Below are 16139 nucleotides of genomic sequence, written 5' to 3' on the forward strand. Positions count from 1 at the left end.
GCTTCCCTTCATCTTTCCCCCCCTCCCCCTCCCCCAAATATTTTTGCATGCTGGTTTTTATCAGCTTTTAAGCTTAGATCCCATGAGGTTTTTGTTATAGAGTTTGACATTGGGGTTTTTTTGTTGTTTAAAGAACAAAGATTTGTGCTTCTGTCTTTTTGTTAATAATGTAATTGTATGAACAGTTTATTTCAGCTTGTTGATAAGGACCCGCATATTCTGATGAGTGGATCAGAGAGAGATAATAGCAGGAGGGCTGTTCTTTGATCTCATGTCCCAGAGAAGCCCAAATCTCCTTGTTGTGGAAGGAAGCCACCCTTACTACAAACCGATGAAGCTAACTTGACCACCTTTTCTAAACCTATAATTTCCAGGCAAACCACAGGTATAGAATAGAGTAAAGAGTCTTGAGTTAAAGGCTTCTGTCATAAATTTTTGCAAAGGTTTTAAAAATTTTTCTTTGTCTGTCTTATATCCTTCATGCCTAATAGTTGGTGCGTGCAGGAGGACTGAATTGGTTCAAATGGAATTATATTTCCTTTATTCTGATGGAAGTACAGTATCAAAAATACTGTTACTAGGGATTAATGACTGGCCATTCCCTCTGACCAGACTATCCTTATGGCTTCTTTGAATTACTTTTAGTTACTTAATCTAGAACCTGGTCTTTCCTGTGTGGTCCAGAGGAGAAACATGAGTCCCTTCCCGTCCCAAAGTGCAGCAGTCAGGAACTCCCAAGATGACTTCACTGTTCCTCCTGTAGTTAACTGTGATGATCTTCCTGCCTGTGGCTATACAAAATAGTTGATTCTTTCCTTTTGCAATTCTACCTAGGAGCAGTGCTGCAGTAATGAGCCCTTGTTCACAGCCTTAAAGTCAAATAAAATAGTCTTAATTTTATATATTTAAGTATGTCTTTCTTAAGTCTTGCCTCATGTTAACAGATCCTGTGCAGTAGATAGGATGTTGGAGTCTCTCTGCCTGTATAGAAATGAGATAAAAACTACTCTGAAGAAATTGCTGATGAAAGAAAGGTCTTTTGGGAACTAAGCACCATCCAGTATGTTCTGCATTAAAGAAAAATGTTTAATATCTCTTTTAAATATGAAAATTATTTCCTGAACTCTTATACTTAGAAATCATTAATTCTTAGTTTTTGATGAATGATTACTTAAGAATCATCTGTCATGTCTGCCCTGTACTTTTAGAGGTGCAAATAAGTATTAGTTTTAATTAGGCTGGTAAACATGAAATCTGTATGGAATTTTTGAAGGACTTCACTAGTCAAATAATGTTTTGACAGATCTAAGCCTCCTTTTGCTGTATTTTGAAGCCAAACAAATTGTTGACTTGATAAAATTGTGAGGGAGAGCTAGCTGTCATCCTTCCTTAGTGATTGCATTGTAGACTTTTATTGATGGGATTTGCTGCGCTCTGTTATAAGACTTCTGGTTAAAGGCAATATGAATGTCTATTTCTAGTACTTAGAACTTCTAAAATGAACCTTTCGCCCAAACTGTAAAGAAAGGAAGCGTGAGGATGCCCGTTGAATGAAGGACTTCCTGTAGCAAACACTGTAGTATTGAACTGTGAGATAAATACTCTTATGAGTGCCGTTCATTACCCAGAAACTGCTGTGGAGACGTATGGCAGAGGAGGTTCTGATGGTAAACCCCATCCCAGCCGCTCGTGAGATTCAGGCACTCTCAGCAGGCTAACGTCCTTGGGCCACAGTCAAGCCATTCAGCTTCCATACGTGCCACAAGGAAATGGGGGGTTTTTGAGCATCCTGCTCTCAGCTGGAAAAAGAAACTATTTGGTGAAAGAAAATATTTCTTTGCTTTACCTCTGTGTTCTTAAGTTCACCTACTGAGGGAATTATTCTAGATTCTGCTTCTATAAATTAGACTAGTATCAAGGAGAAAGGGGAGTGCTTCTCTGCTTGGCTGCTGCCCTCAGGGTTCTGAAAGGCAGCGTGGAGCAGCCTGGGCTTCTCAATACTGCAGCTATTTGAGAATTGCTTAGAGCAGAGGTCTTGGCAAACCTGGGAAGGCAGCACTGCATTGGCTCATTCTGAGCTGTTCACAGCCATTAAGGTTGGGAACCTGTGCTTAGGCCATTCTGTGATTCTATGATTCAGGGGGAAAAAAAAGTTCTGATTTGAGTGCTAAATAATATGTACATCGTACTCCAGAGATAATGATGATTTTCTGCTAAAGTGAATAGCAAAATAAATTGGGGGCTTTAATGCTTTTCTGAAAAATCATGGTGGTTTTCATTTTTTTAAAATTTATTTTTTAGCTTATGTTCTGGAGAAAATGATACAGGAGAAGGGCTAATTAGTCTCCTAGATCTTACTCCTAAAGATAAGTTTTACAGTCATTTGAAGAATGTTGGCTATAAAAATTCCTCTCCAGCATTGTACTTAAGAGCAAAGGATTGCAGTTCATTGATGGTTTCAGGTGCTTTCCTGTCTTTAGGCCAGGGGAACTACGCTTAAGTGGACATGGGTTCAAATCTCCATTGAGCACTTTATGTATTTTTGTAAGAATTGTTCATTAACTTTGTTTCAGGTATTTCATGCATCTTTAAGATTATAAAGGAAAGACGAAAATTAAATGAATTTTTCTTTCAAAGATTTCTAAGTGAGCTTTTATTATTCGTGGTGTGCAAGTGCAGAACACTGATAACTCCAATCTGGAAACCAGTGACTTCTCAGTATTCTTGCACTGACATCCTTTTCTTATCAAAGTGATAGGCTATGCGAGAACTAAGGACAGAGTTGGCTTTAATTTAAGCCAATGCATAAGCTCCCACTGATTTCAGTAGACATGAATTTTGCTCTGGTATCTATATACTTCTTTTACAATGAACTTTAAGAGCTGATGGTTTTGTCTCCATATGTTTCTTTTCTGTGTGGGAGGGTCTCTCTAATGATTTTGATATTTTGTCTTCAGTAGGGGAGGAGGGGGGATAGAAGTTCTCAACCCTTTTGTATGGAAAAGGGTATGAATAGTATGCACAAATGAAATGAGACATGTTAAAAGCTATGCAAGTGAGGGGTTTGACAATTTGAAATGCTTTTAGGATAGGTCAAATAATTCAAGAGGATAATATAATCAGATAAAATCCCCCTTCAGAAAGCTAAGCTATCAGTTTGTTTTTGCCACTTAGTCATCCCTTCCTGTGTAGCATGATTGTTCATTCAATTCCCATTTACAGAGCATGTACCATTTTTATAGCAGTCATTAAGGTGATATGGGTGTCAGAATTTAAGGCTGCTCAACTCTGATGGGTGACTTCTAAAGCAAATGTTTATCCGTTCCTCTTTAAGTTGATGCACATATCACAACGGGACATGCTGTAAAACGTTACGGCCAGGCCGCTCAGCGTATGCACAGCAGTGCTGACTTGGGTGATATTAGTGTTCAGCAGAGCTTCCAATTTCATCTTGCATCTGTGACATGAGCATCAAGGTCACTTAGGTTAGAAATTACACTTTTCGTTTAAACTGCTTCTGTAGCATGCTGTGAAGTGTGATAGTAAATTGTGAACCTACAGCATGGCACTTATTTTAAATTGTCTGGTTTGTTTACAAATCCTGCCTTTCCATTCATCTTCCAAAGTATTATATGTAGTCCTTGGTTTTGTGTATGCAGTTGTTTTTTTATTTGTGAAGTATGATTCCAGATTCGGTGCTATCTATGGTCTTATAGAAGCTATACTCAGCAGACCATTCTTCCTGAGGCAGTTAACTCTCTGCTCCTATGAAATAAGTTGTCTAGTACTGTGGCAAATTACTGCTGTTCAGTGTTATTCCTCAGTATGTGATAGCTCTTCCTGAGGAATTTTGCTCCACAGTTCCAACTTGAGCTGTAGCTTTGCTGGGATCAGCTTAATGAGCTATCACAGGTGATAGGACCAAACGGTGATTCCCAGCTCCGGCTGGGACCATATACTGCCACTGAAATACTTTCCTCTGTTCGGAGCACTGATGACACATGGAATAAGCCATATGAAGGTACTTGAATGAAGCAGTATTTCTAAGTAGAACAAAATAAAAAAAGCATAAATAACGTAAAAGAGGGTGTAAACTTGAGTTCCAGCTAGCACTGTTCTACATGTAATTGTCTAGTCAAAAAGTAGTGATGTGTAAAAATCAGTCTGGCAGACTACCACTTACTTCTGTCCTTTAGGGCCTGTGCTGAGAAACTGTTAATGTACAGTGCTCCTCTGTGGAGGAATCATGGCATAGAGCAATCATTGTGCTGCCTACTGAAGCAGATAGTGTTTTGTTTTTGTTTCTTGGATGTATGGATAGCTGGCTTCTCAGAAACTGTCCGTAAAGTAGTTCTGATGATCATTTGTTAAGCACCTTGCGATATACTCAAAACACAGCATGCTGCTTCTCACATTCTTCTCAGTAGAGAGATGATAGAAAACAATTCTACAAAATTACTTTTTCCTAATGTTTTTTGTACTGTAGTGACTGTGATGGGAAGTTATCTGCCCTTTCATGAACCTGTTTGAATTGCATACTAAGAAAACAAAAACAAAAAAAAAGGGATGGTGGTACAGAGAATGAAGTATTATGCACCGTCATGCCCTAGAAAGAAGACCATCTGAACATCCAAGCGTTAAAATTAGGTTCTGAAATATAATTTCTAGGAGAACACTTCCTTTTGGTAAATGCCCCCAGGAGCGTGAGCAAGGAGGGAAAGGTGGTTCTCAGAGACGTTGCTGGTATGGACAGTGAGGGGATTGGGACCCGCTGTAAGATCCAGGCACTGCTAACAGTGCTTGCATTTTAGAGAGGTTACCAGTGCCTTAAAAACAACAATGGAAACCCAAGTAAGACCTAGTAAGGACTGGCAAAGAACCCATACCCCATATAATCTGAATAGTCTGACAAGAGCAGTCTGTTAATAGGTGTGTCTGGACTGGGAGTGTCAGTGACATCTTTAAAATTAACATTTCGTTCCACTTCGTGACTATAGATGTCTTTCAAGTAGATGTGCGATCTGACAAAGCAGAGTGTTTGAATTGTGCTTGGATTCAGTAATTGACTAAGCCTTAAGGCACAAGAAAAATTATTAGTAAGACATTGTTGTAATGAATTAATTTTGTGCTTGCTCAACCACTCAACATTTGAACATATGGAACTATTTTATGTGTAGGAAAAATCTCATGAAGGAGAGCTGTGTCAGCCTGGTTATTGGAGCCTGCCAGAGCGAGGATGAGAGAGCCAATTGTTTTGTCCATAGAGGAACTGATGTTTTACATCTCCTTCTTAACACATGCTATAATACCACTGCTGTTAGGTGAATGTTTTGTTTTCTTTTTTAGTGTATGAAAGTGCAAAACTATTAGTTTGCATCCTACCAAATCTTGTTGAATTCCTAATTTTCTAATGAGTGGTAAAGAATTAGCTAAGACATACCTGATTATAAAGTACAGATCTGGGAGCCAGTAACTTTTATTTACCTTTCAAATCTAGCATCTGGCGTGACTAACTTTACAGATTTGTCTTCTGTATATCCTATGCTTTACTCAAGAAGTATGTAGTTGTAAATCTGCTTTATAGACAGTATAAACTGTGGGAAAGGTACCTTGTTGAGACTGCAGCTTTGTGGCTTTAGGAACTATCTGCGTTTCATTAATAGTTATGATTTTAAAAATCAATTTAGAGCTAATTTTAGGTGTATTACATTTGCCACACTATGACACAGACATTAACACAAGAGTGACTTAAGTATCTGAATCTTAAAAGTAAAGCTTCAATAGTATGTACCACAAAACATGTCTGTAATAAAAAAAGAATCCTGTTAATGATGAAGGCTTATTGAAAACATTTGTATTGTTTAGTTTCCAACCAGTGCTTACATTTGAGCAGCATTATGTAAACTCCATTTGTACTTTTGCCAAAGCAAAGAAGATCAGTAGGTCAAACTTTTAAGCTTGACCTACTTTTTTTGTAGGTACCTCACAACAGCTCAACTTTTTCCCACTTATTTTCTTGCTAGTCTTGAAGCAAAGTAGAGAGAACCAGCTTTTGTTGTCTGCTGCAGTACAGCTACAGTATGTAGCGTTTTCATCTTATGCAGGAGCTCTCCACCTAGTTCTTGAATCCATTTCCCGGCAATGGTTGATACCTGTGTGTTGCAGAAGAAAGTCATTAGAGCGACTTACAGATGAGGAGGAGTATTGACTCTTGAAGAAATTAAATGCTGTAACTTGTTTTTAAATCAAATACAAAATGATGTTTGTAGTATGGTGGAACAAATACAATATGGAGGCTGGTTTTATTTAATGTACAGAGTAATTTGGGAACATTATAAATTTATAGTTTATGCAATTTTAAATTTAAAAATAGAGTTATTATATAATTATAAGTTGTTATTGCAATTCATAGTCTCTTTGTTTTTAATTGAGGGCTGTTTGCAAAAACAAAGTTCTGTGATAATTTTGCAGCAATCTCCTTGTGTGTGCTCCAGCTGCTTTGCTCAATCTCACTTTTCTTCCCCAAGCCTCTGACTGATGGAGATATACACAGATCTGAAAAACGGGAGATATGGCCAAGAAGAGGATCTGTGCAGGAGAGGGAGAACAGGCTAGAGCATTTGACTGACAAAGCACTTATGGTGGCCTAATTCCATAGGAGTCTATACGGAATTAAGAGTAATAGACTATATAGTTTCTCAGGGTGAAAGTCTTGCTTTCTTCCTATTATATCATATTTGATTTCATACTTGATGTATTATCTTGTTCATGTTTTTTCAAATTTTGTAAATAGACTTGACTACAAGAGTTTGGTCTCTCTTGGATGCCTTAGCAGACAGTCTGGTTATGATGGTTTGTCTGTGGGATGAGTTAATTGAGTATGAAACACGAATTGCTAAGAATCAGAGGTTCAAAATTCTAAATAGAGAGTATATAGAGTCTAGTTCTTCTCTTTGAGTGAGACATACTCAGTCTATTATATCTGGGTCCTTGGGGTGAGCTAAAATGCTCCCTTGTGAAGGCATCAGAAGCCTCCCAGGGACACCCTGCAGGGCAGAAGCCAGCATTCCCTATCCACGCAGCAGTGTGGTAAGCGACAGTTGGCTGCTACCCAGGAGCCTCATGGTACCTGCAGTTCTGTGCCAGAAATTACAGAGCACTTGGGGATTATTAAGGATAACAGTCTCTCAAGGTGTAATGATTAATAACCCACTTAGAAGTTTAAATATTTGTCCAGTTGAAGATAGTTCACGTTAAGACCTGAATTTGTCCATGAGCAAATCTTTATGCAGTTGTTTGGACACTGCATTGGACTAAGCTTGGTACATCCAAAAACTTAATCATCAAATGAGAGTGTTCATAGGCAGTAAAGTCAAGTAGTTTGCCTCATCACTGGCCTAACTTCCCAGTTTATAGTGGCATAGTTCTTCCTCCTGAGTTTCCTATTCTCTTGCTCTGCAATCATTGCCCAAGTTGTTCTTCCCTTGCTTACGCTTCTCTTGCTGTGACTGTTCCTAGCTAGGCAGCAATGCAGTTTAGCTGTATTTTAAGGAACAGGTATGGGATCAGAATAAGAGAGAATGGGACAACTGTTTGTTCGGTGTGCTTCAGAACCGTTTTGCTATGAATACTTCAAAAGAGGTGTTTTGAATGTAGAGTCTTTGTACACTTCTCAAAACTGTTGACATATATACTAATGTTATTAGGCTGTCTCAGTGAAACTGCTTGCTTTCTGCAGTAAAATCTTTGTATACATCTGAAATGAGATGGATCCTGACTTCCATGATAGACAGGGCAAATGTACAAGTAAGGGGGAATGGTTTTATCTGGAACTTCATCAGTGTGAACTTAATGCATCCAACATACACAACCTCTAACTGTAATGTCTTTATACCAAAGTGAAGTAAAGAATACTGATAAGAGGTTGTCACGGACCTCAAGTTTCCTGAAGGTTGACTTTTGTGTAGAGAGTGACTTACTTGACTTGAAAATTTGCTTTAATGTTCAGTCTTCTGTGTACAAAATAGAGATATTATAAATTGGAGCATTAAGAGGTATCTTTTCTTAAGCATAGACAGCGACCAATGTTATTCCCACAGTCAGTCTAAGTGTGAGCTCCAGAACTGCCACAGTGAAAGATTCTGATCTCCTTTCTTGTAGAGAAGAACGTGCACTGCATCTTCTGTGCCTGTTGATGCGAGGAACGTTGTAGGCGTTGCGTGCTGTGGGGGAAGAGAAGTCACAAGGGTGAAGAAAGAACTTTTTTTTTCCTTAGGTTGAATTCCGTTCTGAAACTAATCATGCACCTAAATTCATGTGTTAATTATGTAGTTCTTCATTGTAGAAACTCGTGTGGGAAGAAGCATGTTTCACTTTGTTTTTTAAACCCACACTTAATTCAATTTAAAAACTATGTAACAAGATTGTACAGGAAACCTGAAAAGATTGAATGGCCAAGAATTTCTAATGTGGTCTCATAGATTCTTTCAGTGGAATATTAACGGGTTACTTGGCAATTACAAGAAGCACCCTGAAGCTTAATACATGAAAAATGTTGAAATAAAGAGAGTAAAGGCTAGAAGTAGTAGTTGCTGTTTTACAGAGTTCTGTTGATTTATGACCAGTGTAATCTGAAGTAAATGCCCTCTGTAAGTATATATTCAGTAAGATGAAGTTGGTGATAAAGACAGAGCATTTCTTTGCTGTTTATATTGAATCTAAAATTGGAGAGAATTCTGTTTCAGAATGTCAGTATAACAACTGTATAAACATTAACAGATAGGCTCTTTGGAGCACTATATAACATCTGATTGCTTTTTAAGAATGGTACCACTTGTTCAGAAAGGACTGAGCCCTGCTGTTAAGATAAAGTCATATTTTATTTCAGTAATGTGCAAATTTAACTCTTCAGGAGTGGTCTGTCTTCTCTTATTCTAGCAAAAAAAAAAAAAAGTCTGCAGACTCTTACAATCTATTTTTGTAGATGCTGATTTGTGATAAGGGAGAAAGTGTTATCACCATACAGACAGCACCTGTTAATTGCCTAAATAATTCAAGCTTAACTTATGCAGGCTTCTAAAAGAACAATGTGCCCTTGAAGAGTGAAGAGAAAATATAACTTCAAGATAAATCCTGAATATGCTCCTTGCCTTCCTATTCTTTCTTTTTAATGTTTTTGTTGTGATGGGAACAAGAAGTAAATGCCTACATTTTAAAATTATTATTGCAGAAGAAGGTTTGGGGTTTTCTTCCAATTTTCCTGAAAAGTTAAAGCTACCTTTTATACTGAGGGGGCTTAAAATGTTAATGAGCCAGGAAACTGTGCTGCCTGTCCTCGAGGATGGAGTTTATATAGTTAAGCTCTGAGTCAGTCTGTCAGCACCTGAAGTGTTTCTTGTAGAGAATAAATTCTTTGTTGGCCCTGTACCTAATCCCTATTGAAAGTGCATTTTAACCTGTATTGCCAGTTGTTACAAGCATGTCATACACAGATTTGGCAACAGTTAAAAAGTGCCTTTAGGAATAAAAACTAAGGTTAGGTTTTATTCTACTTGAAATATTATACTAGCTGCAATGAAATAAGTCTTGGGACATGTAGGTGCCATTTTTTAATTGATAAAGGTGCCTTATGGAATAAAGCAAGTCCAGTAGATAGAGATAGTATATTTTATATCCCCAGTTAGTGGTGTCAGGGAAATTTGTGTGTCCAGGGAAATGCTTGCAAGACCAGAAACGTGCTTAATCTTTCCAGTTACTTTAGTTGTTCTAATAAAATGTATTACTTCTGCCTGCAAGCTTACCTTCTTGTGTCCTCATTTCTATCAGTACAATACTTCCATCAGTTAGTGATTTAATGAAATTACCACCAAATTGTTAGTATATTTATTTGCTGTTTGAATATTTTGTTCTTTATTTAGCAAGGTCTGGTGTACTTTCTGGCAGTCTGGGCCTAAAATTTGCTCTCAGCAGCAGACTAGGGGAAAGTTAGGCTCAGCTGTAAGAAAGCATTGCATAAGGTGTGCTTAGGCTGAGTGTTTACAGAGCAGACACCTAAAATTTGCAAATGAGCTTCTAATCATATAAATGCCAAAAGGCATTTCAGCACCTCTTTTCACCTTACACCACTGGGTGATTCATAAGGCCGTGGAAGAGCCGTCTGATGCAAGCTGAGATCAGTGCAAAGCACAACAGTTACGGCTGACAGAGGAGCATGATCCTTATTCTTCCTGAATTTCATTTGATAAAATGCACAAGCAACCTTGAGGGCAGTGCCAGAATCTGAATTTTCTCTCTACCCTTGAGTGCATTTGTCACTAGGCTGAAGAAATTGCTTTAGACTGTAACTGGGAAGGTTGACAGATATCTTCATGAATAGAGAGACAACAGTAGGATACTTGGTGTGATTTGGGAGTTTTGGTATATGTGTCGTGATCTGCTTGGACATCTATTAGCTTTGAAACTCAACTGACTTGGTGCTTTTACATATGCAGGAGTTACCTGGTCTTCTGAGCTCTCCATTTTTATTGCCAGACTGTGAGCAGAGCACCTTGTAAGACACCTATATGGAAGGTGATCCACTAAACTGAAGATCCGTAATTCCTGTGGTCCTGCTGGTTGTGCTGTATTGGGCCCATGTGGCAAATTCAGGTGCTGCCATTACTGACCCAGCCTGGCCACCTTGCATCACTGGCTCCTGTAGGTGATGGGCAACCTCAAAGAGCCTGCACATACAGCTGCAGTGATGAGCAGCCCATTTCTGAGGAGGCTGGGGTAGGGTTGTGGGGTGTATTGGATGGAGAGGTATCATTTTACAGCTCTGTCTGAGGCCAAATATAACTGTTAAAACGAACACAAGCTCATCAGATGCTAAATGGTGGAACAGCTGTAGGTGTCATAGTTTCTGTCTTTCAACTCAACATACGGCATAAAACTGATGTAGTTGACGAGAAAATCACTTTTAAATATTGACGCTGCCTTTGATCTTTCTTTTCTTAGGCAGTGAATTGTGTCAACTTTGAGTAGCTCTAGTTTGGTTGGAGATAAAAATGGAAATAACTAGAGATTTACTTATTTTTTAATCTAAGTTTTCTCTTTTTTTAAAAAAAAAAAATCTGTCTTTTTTTCCAGGCCCTTGCCACTTCAGAAACTTTGAAGATTCTAGCTACTGACAACATTATCCTATTGTGAAAATGCTTATAGTGTCAGAAAATAAACCACCAGAAGGATGCAACTTATTAGAGATCCTGTTTACCAACATTTAATTAATGCAGTCCTCTGAAGTAGGAAAGAATACCTTCAGCGTGGGAAGATTTCTTGGCTCTGATATGTGAGAACACACAGGGCCTTTGTTATGTCCTCAGGAAAATTGTTCCTGCATTGTTGCCTGAGGACAGCTCTTTCAGTGTGTAGTAGTCCATCTCCTTTAAAAAAAAAAAAAGGGAGGGGGCAAAACAAAACCCACGCATTAAACACACCCCTCAATACACACACTTATGTACTGGAATTCAGAAATAAACTTACTTTTTATTGGTCCACATGTCTGCAATTTAAACATAACTTACAACTCCTGTTTCATAATGATTATCATCTGTAGTAATAAACCTTTCTAATATGTGTTAGTCATAAGAAGTTTTCCCAATAGAAGGCCCCTGATTTTTTTTCTCTTTAGGGATGGGAGGAGGGAGAAGACTGTTTTCTGTGGAGGGGGGATTTGGTTTGAATTAGGCATGATACAAACACCAAATTGAAAACTTTTGAGACAGTTCAGACACCAGATGGTCTTCAGTGGCAAGACATGCTTTTCTGCTAATATTCCACAACTCTCTTAACATTTAGTTTAGACTTTTAAATGAGAATTCTTCTGATTAAAAGCCAGCATAATTTGGAGTTCTAAAGTGTAACAGAAATGGTACCTAATGACTTAAATTCTCTGGACATTGGATGGTTAAATAGTATTCATCCAGTAGGTTCCTCATAGGTGGCGTAGCTGGATTTGAAGCTAGGGATGTTAACTCACCTATTGTTGCCAATATGGGTAATTTTAAGAAAGACATTTAGTTCCTGAAACAAGGAACCATTCTTTACACCTTCAGAGCAAGAAGGATGGTGCATTTCAAAGTCGGTTTGAAAGGGAGAGAGCATTCTAGATGAGCCTGTTAGGTGATCTGAGAGACAAATCAGAGTGGATGCCAAAACCATAAGATCTGGCATACAAAGGACAGGAGAGATAATTCATAATCCCTTTGTTTTGAACTCCTGTGTTCTGTGCTTTTGCAGTTAATCCTCTGTTATTCTTTTAAGCCTTTCTATAGATCATCCTTTAACATTTATAAATCTTATTTTAGCAAGTCTGAACTTGGTAGGCTTTTAATCTACTAACTGAACAACACACTGGAACATCCGCAGCAAAAAGAATCAATCTGTCATGCCACATGGTAACCTCGAAGTTATTTTAGTAGCATAAGTGCTAAAGAGCATCGATTCAAACTATCCCTATCCCTTGCAAAAGAAGTAATCCCCATGTGTTGCCTGGTCTAGTTGAGAGGTGGCGTCCCTGGCGGCAGGGGGGCTGGATTAAAATGATCTCTAAGGTCCCTTCCAGCCTAGGCCATTCTATGATTCTATGTAGGAACAGTAACAGATGTGGCATTCTCATACTTGATTGGAAACTGGCTGTTAATCCTACCTTGTATCTTGATCCTTTTATATACTTTTAAGGTTATTTAGGTAAAATCCAGTTATTGTGTTGTTCTATAACAATGATCTAAGCAAAAAAAGTAGAGGAAAGGGTATTTGACTTGCTTATAGTTATTTAGCTGCAGTTAATTATGTATATGTGCTAGTTAACAAAATGCTCTAATACGACATTTTTTTGGGTTGTGAACATTTTTTAACTGCGTTAATAGGTCAATGGCTGAACAAAGCTATAATTCTGAGGGGCTGTAGATACAAAATGTTCAATGAGCTATGCCTGTGGGTGTCATTCAGTGGGACCTTACGTACAGAGACTCTGCGATTGTGACTGTGCCTTTTAGAATCAAGAGGTCTTCCCCAGCATTGTTAATCCTTTTTTCCTTCCCAGTTTTGAAGTGCTTTGCAAAGCAGCAGGATACTGGATCTTCCTCTTTTAACCAGTGGTGGTGCGTACCCTGCAAAAGTATAGCCTTTCCCTTAACCTTATGCATTGCTTACTCTAAGCATGACTGGTCTCACAGGAGAGGGTACAGGACCTGATTTCTGAGGTTTACACTGGAATAAGTAGAACTAACTATATACACCCGGGAGTACTCCCAGGCTATGGTAAGGAAGTATCAGCAATGTCAGTTCCCTGGATATTGGTAAAGGCAGAAGGAAGAGTACTCTGTTTCCAAGGAACTAATATAGAAATAATAGAAATTTTCTCCAAAACAAAATGCATATAAATAAACTAAATAAGTAATTCTCTCTTCCTCCTTTGTATAATAATGTCACTTAAAGTGTCCATTGCAGGAAAATAAATTCCATATGTAAGACTGGGAAATATCCCACTTAAACTGCTAAATTCCTTAGATGACTTCGAAAAATTTTCTTCTTGAAAATACCTCCTCATTGTTTGCTGTTATGGGCAGTTGTGTTGGGACTATTCTTAACACGCTCTCTTATTTGTTCCTCTCAGGAATTCCTCAGCTATGCTTCGCTCACTTTGAAAGTGGTCTTCTGTCAGTGAGACCTGATTGCAGGCACGGTGACCAAAGTCAGCTTGATGGTTATCCTTAACATTGGTCCAGGGAATTAGTCTGCCATGACCAAATCGCTGCATTCTCTTTAGACTTTAAAGATTCCACTTGGATTGGGAAGCAAGCTACATCTGCACACTAGGGAGCTACAACCCATTCTTCCTCTTAGGTGGGCCTAGACCTTTTGCCATTCAAGTTTATTAATCGGATAGAACTTAAAAACTTTCAAAGAACAGCTTCATTTTCTCCTGTCTTTGTGGCCCAGTAAGAGTTACAGGGAATGGCTTAACTGAGCTGCCCTTAATTTACATATGTCTGCTCTCTGGCATTGGACTGTTACCTAACCCGCAGCAATGAATGTTTTAGTGTGCCCAAATAACATAGCTCCATGTACTGTGCGCATTACTAAAACATAAGGCTTATCAGTGCCCTTTCCACGTTGGAGGTGCTCTAAGATTTATGTCACCAACACTTCATTATGAACTTTGAAAGCTGTGCTCTTCACTGAGCAGAGATGGTTTAACAAGTCCAGGATATACTACAAAAAAGTATCTCATTTGAGCAGAAATTGTCTGGTAGTCACAGCTGGGGTTTCTAGCAGAACCATGTCATCATATCAGGACAGTGAGGGAGAGAGGGTGGGTGAGCAGGCTGGCTGCGAGCGGTTGGTCATTTCAAGCCCTTTGCTAAACGTATTGGGCAATAATATTTATTTAATGTAAGTAATAGGCATTTTGCTAAGGATGTGGTTGATATATGGAAGTTAAAAGTGACGAAGCTGTTGTCAAGGAATATAAAGATGCATTTAAACCCAATGAATAGCATTTTCTGTAAACTGAGGCAAAAGAGTAGACATTTTCAAGTGTAGGTGGTAGAGGAGTACAAAGCAGGAGCACATACCCTAAGCTCTGTGTGCTTTGTATGTTCGTGAGACAGCATAGCTGCTGAGCTAACCTTCTAACGTTTGAGCCCCACCTCATTCACTGCATTGTGCTTTTACTGTACTAGTTGCTTTTTATGCTGTGGTAAGGTCTTCACGGCAGCGGCACCTCTCCTGTGTCCGTTTGGCACGCTTGAACCCGCATGTTCTGGGAATCAAGTAATAGATGAAGAGCGAATGTCCGAATAGCTGTTATTATGCTACTGCTTTCCAGCAGTGGTATCGCTGTGCCACTTTTAATAATTCAGAAGTGATGGGGAGGTGGGGGAGTGAAAGGGCTGCAGCAATCTTTGTTGCTCTCAGTAGCGTGTGATTCCTCCTTGGTGGCTCTGTAGTTACCAGGGAAACGGGAGAGGGATGGCACAGCAGCACGGGCTCCAGTGGGGCTTGTGGATCGGCTTGGTGGCAGCTGCAGGTCTGCACAAAGGGGAAAAATTAGGGTTTGCCTGCCTTTGGTTTGGTGCCTTTTCCCCTCTTTCAATGGTTTTGTGAAACTTAATTATTAAACAGACGATGCTCCCAAGTGTTGGTGTCTTTGTTAAAGAGCCTTTTTATTAGTGATTCTAGTGAAAAATGCAGTGTCAGAAGACGAGCATTACTGGTGGTCTGGAAGAGTTGAGTGAGGTAGTGTAGGAATAGGATCATGAAATCTTTCACTTGTATCAACTGGAGTCCCTGTTGTAGTCAGACTGTCACTACTGAGACATTGTTTAATGTGTTTGAAATGCACTGGCACTTTAGGGAATAGATTCACTGGAAGAGACTAAGGACCACTTCACTGACATTTGTTCATTTGCTCAGGGCAGCCTTCTCTGTCTTGATGAAGGCTGAATCTCATTTTTAGTAATTGCCTCTCGCGCTGACTGTACTGACCTGCCTAATGCCAGCCTCAGAAGCTGGGGAGGGAGAGGCATAATGAGAGATGGGGAGCAGTCCCCGGCATCTCCACTTGTCCTTGTGGCTCCCGGTGGCTGTGTGGTGCGGGAACTGGGAGGTGGAGGATGGCAGGCATGGTTACTCCGCTGCACATGTTTTAGGGCCGTATCCATCTTTTAAGCTGTCTAATCTACTAGCATTAGCTGTGCTGTTTGTTTTATACTTGTGTTAGGTGCTTAGATTTTCAGCAGTTACACTGGAATTGTTCAGAGGGATTCACTAAAAACCTCTTTTACCTAGGGATCAGAGTGGAACTTGGTGACTGGCTGGACTGTGGGGCTATTCTCTAACTACAGGTAGGAGGAGGCTGTTTGACTCAGTATCTCTGTCCCTCCTTTCAATGATAGACTAGATAAGGTTAAACAAATTTTCTGTAACCAGTTAGTTTGTTGGCTGCTGCCTGGCAACTGTTTGCCTGATTGCTTTAGAAAGGCGCCAAGACAATAAAATACCGTGTAAACAAACTCTTCTTTTGAATTTTGTGGCAAATAAGTACTGTTTCTCCACAGCAGAGACTTCTTTTGAAGTCTGCATTCAGACGGAGATTT

General features: G+C 39.2%; 1 protein-coding gene across 1 annotated transcript in view; it reads left to right on the forward strand.

Moving 5' to 3' along the window:
- Positions 1-6527: 6527 nt before the first annotated feature.
- LOC104274549 (chromosome unknown open reading frame, human C16orf52) overlaps positions 6528-16139 on the forward strand; it is a gene marked incomplete at its 5' end in the record, with an annotated part of 20377 nt that continues 10765 nt past the window's right edge. The window contains one exon of the mRNA XM_009870209.1: positions 6528-6595. Coding sequence (XP_009868511.1) covers positions 6528-6595 — 68 coding nt within the window. The remainder of the gene's footprint in view (positions 6596-16139) is intronic.

This window comes from Apaloderma vittatum, unplaced genomic scaffold (genome assembly GCF_000703405.1).
Source record: "Apaloderma vittatum isolate BGI_N311 unplaced genomic scaffold, ASM70340v1 scaffold37775, whole genome shotgun sequence".
NCBI lineage: Eukaryota > Metazoa > Chordata > Aves > Trogoniformes > Trogonidae > Apaloderma > Apaloderma vittatum.